General features: G+C 38.3%; 2 protein-coding genes across 2 annotated transcripts; both read right to left on the bottom strand.

The window, feature by feature from the left end:
- Positions 1 to 6,638: 6,638 nt before the first annotated feature.
- Positions 6,639 to 7,484, bottom strand: LOC311097028 (chemokine XC receptor 1-like; the record flags this gene model as incomplete). The annotated part of the gene is made up of 2 exons (XM_084136494.1): positions 6,639 to 6,692; positions 6,816 to 7,484. 2 exons carry the CDS (start codon positions 7,482 to 7,484, stop codon positions 6,639 to 6,641), a joined length of 723 nt encoding a protein of 240 aa, XP_083992620.1.
- A 1,531-nt stretch (positions 7,485 to 9,015) lies between these two features.
- Positions 9,016 to 12,615, bottom strand: LOC311097026 (chemokine XC receptor 1-like; the record flags this gene model as incomplete). The annotated part of the gene is made up of 2 exons (XM_084136492.1): positions 9,016 to 9,084; positions 11,950 to 12,615. The coding sequence occupies 2 exons, from the start codon at positions 12,613 to 12,615 to the stop codon at positions 9,016 to 9,018; spliced, it is 735 nt and encodes a 244-aa protein (XP_083992618.1).
- Positions 12,616 to 13,085: the final 470 nt, after the last annotated feature.

The following is a 13,085-nucleotide window of genomic DNA, read 5'->3' as shown; positions in this document are numbered from 1 at the left end:
AGAATGGCGTAGCAAGCTGACACTTGAGCGGGTACCCCATGCTACTGGCTGCTTGGGGCGTGTATTCGGGAGTATACCGGCTCTACAGGAAGACTATAGAATCTAGCAAATGTGTTGGGTGTCGCCCCGGGTGTCTACATATATCTGTAAGCGAGGTGCCTTGAGCCAGCACCCAGGAGGAAGTAACACTTCTAGTTGAGTGTGCTCGCAACCCGAACAGGCACGGCACGTCTTGGGATTGATACGCCAAGACAATAGCATTCTCTATCCAGTGGCTAACCTCTGCTTGGAGACAGCCTTACCCTTCTGCTAGCCTCCATAACAGACGAAGAGCTGGTCTGCTCTAGCGGAAGTGATGGTGTTTACCACCGCTTGGGGTAGGTCACTTAACCCTCTGGGGACCACAAACGCGCCCGCGCGTTTTGGTCGTTTTTTTTTTTTAGCAATGAAAATAAACACTAAATGCTCTGTTAATTTTGATCTTTCATTTTCGTGTAATACATCAATCGATCCTGTTCAGTTTCAATTTTTTTTCTGTATACTCACAATAAAAATAAAGTGTTTTGCTTTTTGACAAATAAAGAAAAATTAACATGATGCGATTTCTGCCTTCTCTCTGTCAGTAAACTCCCATTTGAAACGCGTTCGAAAATGATCTATAACTCCGCGAAAATTCAGTCAAACAGGCAAACAGACCCACGGGCATAAAGCTTGAGATCGCATCCTTTAAATGAAGTCATGTATATAAAAAACAAATATTCTCAGCTTCTGTAATCTGTATAAAAAGAGAGCGACTCCTGTCGAGCTCATTACGAGCTCATTCACAGTAATGTGACCACTCCCCGGAGAGCGCGTGCTATTCAAACGCAAATTCTGAGAACTATTTCAGAGCTGTGAAACGCCCACATCAGCTGTAAACAAAGCGCGTCGCGACTCCTCGCGAGTGAGACATTATAGCCTACCTTATGGAGAAAAGATTCCTCAGAACAGTGCTGATGAGGAGCAATATCTCCTGAAATGAGGAGCAGATTCCGCTGAGGAGTGAGGTAGGCTGTTTTCTTTTCTCACGTGTGGAATAACGTTATGGAATAACGTTAGTGTAGGCCTATGTAAACCGCAAAAAGATGAATCGCATTTCTATAATATGACTCGCCTTTCTGTGAGATGAATGAAGGGGACATATTTGTAAAGACTGTTTAGCCTAAATATGAATCGCGCGTCTGTGTGTGAAAGAATAAACTGCTTTGCTATAGCCTACTGAGATGAGTAAAAATCGACTGGATTATGTTGAAATAAAATGTATTTGTATAAGCAACGTATTAAACTGCAAAAAAAATACTATTTTTGTCAAAAATAAATTCATAGACTAAGATGTTAGATGTTCCAATGTTGGCTATATTCAAACTAATGAATACATATGATAAAATGTAGGCCTATAATCTTTTTTTTTTTTTTTTTTTACAAAGAAAGAGTACACTTGAAATATTGTTGAAATTGTAATTATTGTTGTAATTGTAACATTTTTAATAAAATAGCAAAACATATTTACAAGAGAGATGTAAGCGAAATCTTAAATGGTCAATATAAGTCTTCTTCTAAATATATCTTTTGTCCTTGCATTGTGGCTCAGTCAGTTTCACACCTGAGTGAATGGCTAATTATGCAGAGTGGGTGGGACATTCATAATCTAAGGTGTAAACTACTCCTCCCCCTCGCATATTGGCTTTCCAAGCAAAACCTGTTTTACACCATTTAAATCAATGTATTTTTTTTTGTGAACGATAAAGCAAGACTATTTTTACATCATTTTGAAGCTAGAACTCAAAGGGACAACATCCATTAGTCAAAAGTCTTGTGGACACATATTTAATATGTGTTTTGTGGTCTTAATTCAGCAACTTTCATTTTAATTTTTTCCAATAACCACGCATAAACATTATTCTCTTAAAAATACAAACATCTACATACACGTTGCTCGCATATTATGGTAGCCCTGTTTGTGCTATATAGAGTGAATTTACACCTTTGCCATTAACATGTTTATAAATAACTGAAAAAAGCACAAATGTCAAGGCATGTCAGAACATCTCAAGGACCCCAAAAACAGCTTGGTCCCCAGAGGGTTAAAATGGAGTTTCCAGAGGTCTGGACGTGGGTGCCATAGGGTGCCCCATCTCTGAGAAAGCTGGTCCTTCCTCAGAGGAATGGGCCAGGGAAGGACTGTTGCGAGGAGTACTAGTTCTGGGAACCAGGTCCAGAAGGGCAAATAGGGGGCCACTAGCAGGACCTGCTCCTTGTCCTGACTTTGTACAAGGTCTGTGCAAGAAGGCTCACTGGGGGAAACACATACTTGTGTAAGCCCCGGGGCCAGCTGTGTGCCAGTGCATTTGTGCCGAGGGTTCCATCGCTCAGGGAGAAAAAACAACTGGCAATGCGACGTGTCCGGGGAGGCAACATATCTACATATGCGGCCCCAAAGTGCCTCCAAATCAGCAGCCAAGAGGGGAACGAGTGCTGTGAGGCATAGCGTCACAAGCTGCAACTTTGGTTCTCTTGGGGAGAGAGGAACGAGAGCGGTGAGGCATGGTGGTGCACTCTGTTGTCCCCATCCTCGTGGCACCCAGAGATTTCAGAAACTGCACTTTACTGAAGGTGTGGGTACCGCTGTCTGAGCTTTTGTTAAAAAACAAATTTGCGTGACAACCCGCGGAATCAGCCGGCAGCTGAACGGCATACAGCGAGATGAACGCTCAAGCCCTTGCGAGAGAGGCAAGACAAACAGCATGCCGACGTGTTCATGCTCTTCTGAGAGAACATGAACCACCCACGGACGCAGTTTCAACATGCTTAAGCCCAGGCATGCGAGACAGTGATCGTAGCCGTCACACGAGGATAGGAAACCACCGCATCCAGAACACACGAGTGGAATGTCACCCTCGTGTAAGCTCTTTTAGGAAAATTAGCTCTCTCTTGTGCTGAAGCGTACAGGAGGATGTCTGCAGCCAACAGCGGGAATAGTGCAATCCGCTGAGGCACTCAACCGAACCACCATGCTCAGAGCTGAGAAAACAGCTGTTTTTTGTTTTTGTTTTTCTGAGGTGATCCTGCTGCAGCGCGCCGTGACACCAACACAAAGGAGAGGGCTTCTTCCAAAAAGAACACTCGAAAAGTTGTCTCTTCTTTAGAAATGATGTTTTATAAACAAAGTTCGGGAGGAGCACATTCAAATAATCAATCCAATTTACTTGTCATCAAACAATTACTATGTCTACCCTATCAGCATGAGAAGAAGCATATATATATTCACTCTGTCAACTCACCTAGCATTCCTTGACAGTTTTTCAGCATCCCTCTACCACCCCGACTCCTCACTCTTGGCTCATACTTTTACAGCCAGGAATACGGGGGGAGTACTCTGGGTTCGGGCCAAATACCGAGCCCGGAGCCCTCTCCTCGGACAGCACGCCAAATAAGCTTTTATTCTATCTGACTTATTTGCAAGTGTGAACTTGTGAAGTAAGACTGCTGGAAAAGATCATGAATAAGCTCGGCTCCGAAGCAAATTGCAAAGATACATTGCACCTTCTGATCATTTTATACCCGTGCTGCGTGATTTGTTTAGTTTCTCTCGTAGATTACTCTCTCTGCGAAGATCCCATTTCAGTCGGTTCACTCCAACGAACATAGGAGTGACCGACAGAAAGGGAACTCAACTTTCAACTTTTCATATGCAAATACATCACATATAACAATAATATCAATAATATACATCAACCAAACATGTTTGTCAACCAAACATAACTTTGCATGTATTTTCACTGTTTTGTTTTGAAAGACTTTTCATGAGCATGATTTGTTTATTTTTGCTTTATGATTTATTACAGAATTTGTGTAAACATGGCTGAAAATGGATGTTCCCAAGCTCAATTTTTGAAGAAAAAAATAATAATAATAAAGTAACATGCCATGAATGAAATCTTCATGGTCTGAATAAAATGCAGAGTTTTGCAAAGCATTCTAACAGATTTCAACAAAAAGTTTTTTAGCTTCATTATACCAGAACAAAATATCTCTGACTCTCAGGAAAATGTTTAAGTTGAATTAAGTGTTTTATGTGCTGTAGTAGTTCAGTAAAAGGGTCATCCTCAGGAAAGGGCCCCATAATACCGGTTGTTTTACAGTTTTTTTCAATTGTTTACACGCAATTTTGAAAACCGGGTTCTTTTTTTCAAAACAGAATCACAATTATCCAAACACCACACTCAATTTGCATAATTCCTAGATTGTTTGCAAAATGACACACTTCAGTCAAAACATATACACATATTTGTGAAAATGCTATTAGTTTTCATTTAACCAACACAGTCCTCAATGATCAGACACTATTGCAGCCAGTTACACACAGCTGTGATAAATATAAAACACATTTGTAAAAAAACTAATTTTAGGAAATAGCATGTGCTAGATTTTTGGCCAGACATTGTTATGTAAGGGATAATTTAGATGACAAAAAAAAAAATAGTGACATACCCACAACATTCTTCATGATTAGTTTGAGATATAGGGAGAATGTACACAAATAGGCCTACTATAAACTTACAAAGCACTGCACAACACTGATGCTGCAGACTGAATATTTCAAGTATTTATTTCAATACTTACACAGTATTTCTTACCATAATCAGTTACAGTAATCAACCAACAATGAAATCAATGAAACAAATAAAATCTGTAGACAAATAAAAATTACTGCATGAAGTACATACACTTTGACTCTGAAGAAAAACTACTGTAAAAGCAACAAGAATACTGTAACTATTCATCATCTCTCCGTCTGGCTGGATCAGGCCATAAGATTTCATCCACATCACAGGCTATGTCTTCAATGACATAAGTCCTTCCCTACCTCTTCCTCTACCTCCTTCTCCTCTTCCTCTACCTAGGCCTCTTCCTCTATCTCCTTCTCCGCTTCCTCTATCTCCTTCTTCTCCTCTTCCTCTACCTGGGCCTCTTCCTCTACCTCCTTCTCCTCTTCCTCTACCTAGGCCTCTTCCTCTATCTCCTTCTTCTCCTCTTCCTCTATCTCCTTCTTCTCCTCTTCCTCTACCTGGGCCTCTTCCTCTATCTCCTTCTTCTCCTCTTCCTCTACCTGGGCCTCTTCCTCTACCTCCTTCTCCTCTTCCTCTACCTCCTTCATCTCCTCTTTGAGCTCCCCCTCTCATTCTCACTCTTCTTCTTTTTCTTCTAGCTCCTTCCATTTTTGTTGAAGACAGGTGAACTCACCTGCTGCCTTTTATAGCACACCTGAGTGCTGCGTTTTCAAATTAGCACATGTGTGCTTCCACACCTGGTGGTTGTGTTTATCCAATTCGTTCATTAGTGTGGTCATTGGCAATCTGGGGCTTTGTAATGACAAGGAAGTAACCTCACAATCCGTAACTGTGTCTAAGGTGTGAAAATGTGTGTAGAGTTTTACAAATCACTGTGTGTAATGTTTTGCAAAAAGGGTGAAGCAGACATTGTGTGTAATATTGTGCAAATCTGTGGAGGTATTTTGCTCATTGGAGTAGAATTTTGCAAATTGTGTGGAAATTTTTATTTTAGTGTGTAAACAATCGTAAAAAACTGTAACATTTTAAAGTGAAAAAACGTCACATAATTCATTTCAGACTGTGAAACAAAGTCAAAAGTCAACAAAAGTAGCCTGATTTAAATTATTTAAAGTGATTTCAGTCCAACTTAGTCCAACTTCCAGTCCTAAATTTATATAGTTTATAAGAGTTTATCAATCTAAAACGTTATCACCTGAAGAGTGAATGTTCAGTCTCTCTGGATGTGTATAAATATCTCTGCTGTGTTTTAGAGACTGACGTCACCTTTGCCACAAGATAATATATACATGACTCCAAACACGTCACAAAAAAAAATATATATATATGATATGATATGATATGCAAATATTGAACGTAAAAAGTGGTTCCAAATGACAGATAATGTTAACTGTGTAAACACAAACAGAAAAATTTACAATAGGTTATTAAAAGAAATTTAAGAAAACTATACTTTATTTACAATATTGAATAAATGACCATTTTTATATTTTCAGGTGATATAATAAATAGAATAAAATCAAGAAAAAAGAAAAAGAAAAAAAAACACGTATGACCACATTTTGGTATTATATTTTAATATATTTTGGCTCACTGATCTTGATACTGCAGTTGTTCACCAATAAACAGGACCTGTGATAATTAAAATGGGCCCCCACTGGTGCAAAAATGTCATGATTTAAAATTATAACTGTTTAACTGTTTTTATTTTACATTTTTTAAGACAAAGCACTAAGCTTAAGCTTTCTAACCTTTATTGTTCTGTGTTCAAACAAAATGTATTTAAACTCTTCCAATTTAATCTGATCGTAAAAAAATGGAAAGATCTTTTAGTATAAGTCATTGAGAATCTCTCAAAATACATAGAGCATTGCATGACATGTTCTGGCATAAGCACTAATATAAAGAAATAAGACGTTTCATTTGAAATGAAAAGAAATGTCAACTTACAAATTCCCATCCATTAAAAAAAATGATCAAATAGAAAAATTAGGATAAGTCATTTGTAATGTCTCACAATTGCAGGTTTTATGGGGAACAGAGACAGGAGAGTTTTCCAGCCCGGCTCAGATAAAGAACAGGCTGCACAAAACCACCCAGAATAAAACAAACAATACCAACAGATAAAGGTTCATCAACATTTTGTGTCAGCAAGTACAAAAATCCTGAGAGAGTAAATGGCAAATATATAATAGCCATGCTCACGGTAGTTATTAGAATGACATGTAATGCTCTTCTCTTCATGGGGTTTTCCTCCTCTCTCTCTCTCCCTCTCTCTCCTGGTCCTGACTGCTTCAGAGCTCTGAGAACAGCCACAAGACAAAACAACTGGATGGAGAAGAAGAGGAGGAACTCAAACGAGTTAATGCATGCATAAATATAAAAGTGAAGTAAGACTAAAGTAAGCATGGAACACAAACAGGAGCCAAGAGTGATTATCCAGACCGCAGTGCAGCAGATCACTCTATATCTGAGAGGTTTGAACTTCAGAAAGGTTACAGGATGAACCACTGCCAGGTAACGCTCAACACACATCAGACACTGAAACAGAGGACGGCCAGTGATGGCAAATCCTATTAAAAAATATGTTACGTTTGTTAGACTTGAAAGCCAATTAAAAATAGTAAGAACAGAGAACAAAGAGTTCAGACAGCAAACAATCTCACAAACAGAGAGATTGAGATTGAAGAATCCTGATGCGACTCCATTTCCTGTTCCTGTGATGATGAGCCATATAACATATGAGTGTGTAGGAAGACCAAACAGGAAATTGATGCTGTGTACAACATGCCTCACACTGGCCAGTAGCCCACTGGACTGGAGGATGGAGTTTGTAGAAACAGCAGATGTGAAGTTCACTGTGAAGTTATTCATTTTCTCTCTGTCTGTCTTCTCTGCGCAGAAGATCACCAAACAAATGTTTCATTTCTAGATCAAGATCTATAGGGACAAAAAGAAAGGGGGTGTTATGTAAAAAAATAAACCATTCGGTTCAGGGCCAACCAGTTGAGGAGAATATGTGTTGATTATTCTATGGGGATGCAGGGCCATGATCTGGGAGACAGTTTTGAAAATTAGACCTAATGGACTTTTTTTGTGATCTTCCATTGAAAATTTATCTCAACAAAAAGTAGTTTAAAGACACTTTTTTACATTTTACACAAGAGAAAAACTCCATGCCTTATGCCTCCATCTCCATGGTGCCATTTCTAAATTTGTTTCACAAATTAGTATTGTTATTTCTGATCAAATGCAACTTAATAGGCTTAAATTTCACTTGTTCGGTCCAGAACTGCCCAAAAACGTGTTTTCCTTCATTTAATTATCATTTTAAGTGAAATTTTCAAAATGTGTTTCGGCCACCGTAGTATTGTCTAAAAAAAGTTTAACTCTGCTCCAGCTAAACATGGTGTATCCTACTCTCATTAAAGCTGGTGACGCCACGATGGTAGCGTGTGAAAGTGTAAGCTTTTATTGAGTTCGACCAATAAATAATAATTAGGGGTTCTATACTCCAAAAGCATTCTTTTCCTTTTCTTACTATCCCACTCCCATCACAACCCTCCCCCCATGCCCAGGCCACGACCGCATCATAATCCGTCCCTGATGACTGATTGTCCTCTAGTTTAAGAGCAGTTTTTGTTTTTGCGTACATGAGTGAACTTACCATTTAAATGACAAAATCATCCGGGAAAATGTCATGGATTTTGCTGGACCTGTGTGTCCCCTGTTACGGCTCCCCTGCATTAAAGTGTAAAAAGTAATGTCACAACTGAAATTATTAATGGCTTTTATAAAATAATGAGGATCACAAAGCATTAAAATGCTCTTTAGCTGCTGACCCATTTTAAATGATCGAGTAGATAACATGGGCCAAAGTTCTTTCAAGCACAACTCTCAAGACTGCTTACGACAAATTCAACATAAAAGGCAACTTAATCTTATAAATTTTAGAACTAAAAAACTTCACGTAATTTAGACTAGAAGGGAATCAGAATAAAAACATGTCAACAAAAGTACATTTTGAAAGCAGGTTTTCAATACATGCCTGTCCAAGTAAAAACAACACAAACAAATATTGAGATTCTATTAAAACAGCAACCTTCACATTCATATAGAAAATCTGAGTTAAATGCTTATCACCTGAAGAGTGAATGTCCAGTCTCTCTGGATGTGTATAAATCTCTGTGCTGTGTTTTGTAGACTGACTTCACAGCTGTCACAGAATATATGACTATATAAATATGCAAATATATTAAGTAAACAAATAGGTTTAAAAAGACACTATTTGACTAAACTGAACAGGTTTAAACTGACTGGAATTATTCAACATTTAACTAACTGACACATATCTTCAGTACAACAATCTTATTTCTAATAGGGTAGAAACATTTGTGGGTATTTCTCAATACTCAAATGGACTGTGACCCAGATACCGATCCAAGTTAGCCACCTTGAAGGACATCTCAATTCTCTAGTTGCACCACGAGGAATGAGGAGTGAGGGAATTTCCAGAGAATCTATGAGTGAGGATGCACAGGTATAACCTATATGCAGATTGTACTCCCCTTTCACATCTGTCACAATAATTTTAACTTATGTTTTACCTCTGCAGTTTAAATAAACCATACATCTCAAATATTTCAACACAGCATCTTATTTTATTCATATTAATTATGAATTAAAAAAAAAAAAAAAAAACTTAAACAACACAAGGGCACATTCCTTGAGCACAGCTGATGATGACGTTTTGAAGTGACGCTTGAGTGACCAAAAATATTCCAATGCACAAATAAGATTTCCTTCGATTTCCCTATCCTACTTTTCTTTCCTTGCATCCTTTCCTTGCATCCTAAGGGTGGAGCTGAGACTGGAGGAAAGGAAACAAGGATGCACAAATAAGAAATGATAAGCACCTTAGCTGAGTGGATCTCAGCTCAGAAGTCAGTGCACTAATCAGTGAGTCAGCCATTATAAGGGCTGTCTCAATCGCAAAATCCTTGCAGTGCACTGGAACGTTCCCTCCCTAAAAATATTCTATCCTTAAAAATAAGGATATGTAACAGAACAACGTGTTTAAACAGCATAAAATACAATTTGAAAAAGATATAGGTCCTGCCTGTTGTTGATTAATTCCAGCGGTAATATTCTACAACGTTGTAGCTTACGTCATGTCGCTGGAAATTGAGTAATCGTTATCCCACTGTAAAAAGAATCAGGGTCCTTACCAGTGCCTGTATTCATGTAGGCCTTCACAAGATATTGATTTACAGGCTCTGGAGTTAGGGAGCTGATTGGGACGCACTCATTTCAAAGACCCCATACGTCATTAAGGATGTCTCATTTCAGAAAAGTTCAGAAAATCGACATCAAAAATATTCCTTGTGAAACATAAGTTGTAATTTATTTATGACTTTGGAAAGTTATGGTTAGGCTATACTTTACTGAAATAAAGCAGCCTCAATGACATATGCAGCTGACAAATGTGACCTCCGCAGGACTCAGCCTTCGAAATGAGAAACTAGTAGCCTATTAGGTTCACAGTATATAGTACATTATTGAGTTATATTAGCATTAGATAAAGATATTATAACATAACATGTTATGTCAAGTTTAATGCAATAATCTCGGTGGCACCCCACATTATGGAAAAGGTGATCCTAAATCACTGATGAACAATATGCTACTACTCAAAAACAACAACAACAACAACAACAACAACAACAACAACAACAACAACAACAAATTCTAAAATTGTTAGAGTATGGTTGAAATAAAAGGTGAGGAAAGGAACTAAGCACAGCAGTAAAACTTTTATTAAACAAAGAACTAAAAAAACAAACACTTGACGAGAACTGACAAAGAACTGAAAGAAACACAGGGCTTAAACACGCAAATAAACCAATCAATGAAATGAACCACAGGTGTAACCGAATCAGTAAACATGATAATTAAAAGGCAGGAAAACTAGAACATAACCCTGACATTTCCCCACATAAGGACTCAGACTCGTCCGTCGCTGGGGTGGTGGCAGCAACTGGTACGCTGTTTTCCTCCTCACTCTTGCAGATGATGAAGGCATTATAATTGTGGAGGAGTAGGCCTACCCATTCCATGTACTCCTTAAAAGTCCCTAGAGGCTCGACTCCGGGCAAGCGCACTCTTGTTTTAGAATTCAAGCTTGTCCTGAAAAGCACACAAACGTCATTGCAGTGGACGACATGGTAGAGATCCAAAAATGCCAGTGCACGCCTCTCTAGGGACTGGTTCCCCTGCGAGAGAGGAGGATCCATATTTGGCCAGTTAAAAAAGAGATTTGTATACGGTTATGGTCTTGATAGTTAATATATGATAAGAAGATCCTCCAGGGTTGGTTCAATTGTTTCAGAGACTGAAACAGGTTAATACAATGGGAAAAATGGAAAGAATAAATGCATTCATGCCTATAAATAAAGATGGATATTTTTCTGCAAAGATGGAAAAATATTACACTAACTATGACGAGTTAGACTAGGATGACAAATGTATAAGCGAGGTACAAATGTTTGTTCCACAAAGAATTTTTTTTTTTTTTTTTTCCTTTAAATAAAAATGCAAAAAAAGTTTTTAAAAAATATATGAAATAACTGATTTTAGTATTAAAGGAGCCGTATGTAAGATTGTGGCCAAAACTGGTACTGCAATCACTTTCAAATTACTGTAGAGCGGTGTATCCCCTCCCCCTCCCCCCTGACTCGAGGTTGCCAGATAGGCTGCAGGATCCAGCAGGAACGTTTGTAGCTGCAGCTGTGGTAACTAGAGCAGAGCTGGCAACCCAGATGCCAAAACACTACTGACTTCGTGATTGGTAGATAGGTGGAGGGTGGCGCTTCAGGCCAAAACACAAGATGACAACATCAGTTGAGGGCTGCAACTTCACTTTTTAAATGACAATATCCTGGCCGTACTACTGTTGTCAGTGATATAAGTATTTGAAATGAACATGATTTCTTAATGTCTAGTGACATATCAGGGCCATTTTATGATTAACTGAAATACATTTCTTACATACAGCTCCTTTAAATTAAATGAATAATCATGATTTATTAAATTAAAGTTATCTAATACAACATTTAGAAAGTAAAGTAAGCAACTGTATTCAGTGAAATATCCCAATTGCAGGTCTCATGAGGAACAGAGGCAGTTTTCCAGTGCGGTGAAGATAAAGAACAGGCTGAACGAAACCAGCCAGCACATAACAAATAAAACCAGGGGTCCAATATGCAGGATTATTCTGTTGTGTAAGAATAATATAGAATCCTGTGATAGTATATGGGACATATATAAAAGCCATGCTCACAGTAGTTATTAGAATGAGATTAAACGCTCTTCTCTTCATGTGGTTTTTCTCCTCTCTCTCTCTCCCTCTCTCTCCTGGTCCTGACTGCTTCAGAGCTCTGAGAACAGCCACAAGACAAAACAACTGGATGGAGAAGAAGAGGAGGAACTGCAGTGAGAAGAACCACGTTTGCACATTCAAGTTTTGTGAGATTGCAATAAATAAACTATTAAAACAGGAGCCAAGAATAATTATCCAGACAACAGTGCAGCAGATCACTCTATATCTGAGAGGTTTGTACTTCAGAAAGGTTACAGGATGAACCACTGCCAGGTAACGCTCAACACAGATCAGACACTGAAACAGAGGACGACCAGTGTGAATAAGTCCTTCTAGAAACCGCGGTAACAATGAGAGACTTGAAAAGTACATTGGCAGTATAGAGAGCAAACCATTCAGACAGGTACCAATCTCACACATAGAGAGATTGAGGTTAAAGAACTCTGATGCAACTCCACTTCCTGTTCCTGTGACGATGAGCCATATAACGTAGATGTTTGTAGGAAGACCAAACAGGAAAGTCATGCTGTGTACACAGATATCCACAAAGCCCATTAGCCCAATGGATTGAGTTGTGGAGTTTGTAGATGTTTCAGGTGTGGTGAAGTTCACTGTAGAGTTATTCATCTCCTCTGTGTTCATCTTCTTATTTCAGCAGCTCACAAACCAAATATAATATAGCAACTGTGATTTTTTTTATATGGAGACCTGTAAATGAACCAGTTAATTCAGACTGACTCAGTGAGGTAAACATTTAAATAGCCTACATGTTTTCAGTACAACATAATACAATTATACAAAATTAATATTTATATCTCGTAACCAGACCACACCATTATTAAATTACTTCACAATATACTTGCATGTATATTCAGTATTTATGCTTAGTCTATATTTATAAGCATGTCATTTTTCTTTCATATATTTCCTTTAATTGTCTCATTTTAGTTATAGATCAGTATAATCAGGTATAAGTATAAATCAGTATAAAATATCTCAGTCCCATTTTACTCAATAGCTAAAGTATTAAACACATCCCAAAACATTATTGGGACACCGTCGGTTGATATTACTGAGGTTAAAACAACTGAATCAAA

The sequence above is a fragment of the Abramis brama genome, assembly GCF_963993115.1.
Source record: "Abramis brama genome assembly, chromosome: 15".
Lineage (NCBI taxonomy): Eukaryota > Metazoa > Chordata > Actinopteri > Cypriniformes > Leuciscidae > Abramis > Abramis brama.
This window is presented reverse-complemented; position numbering and strand designations above follow the sequence as displayed.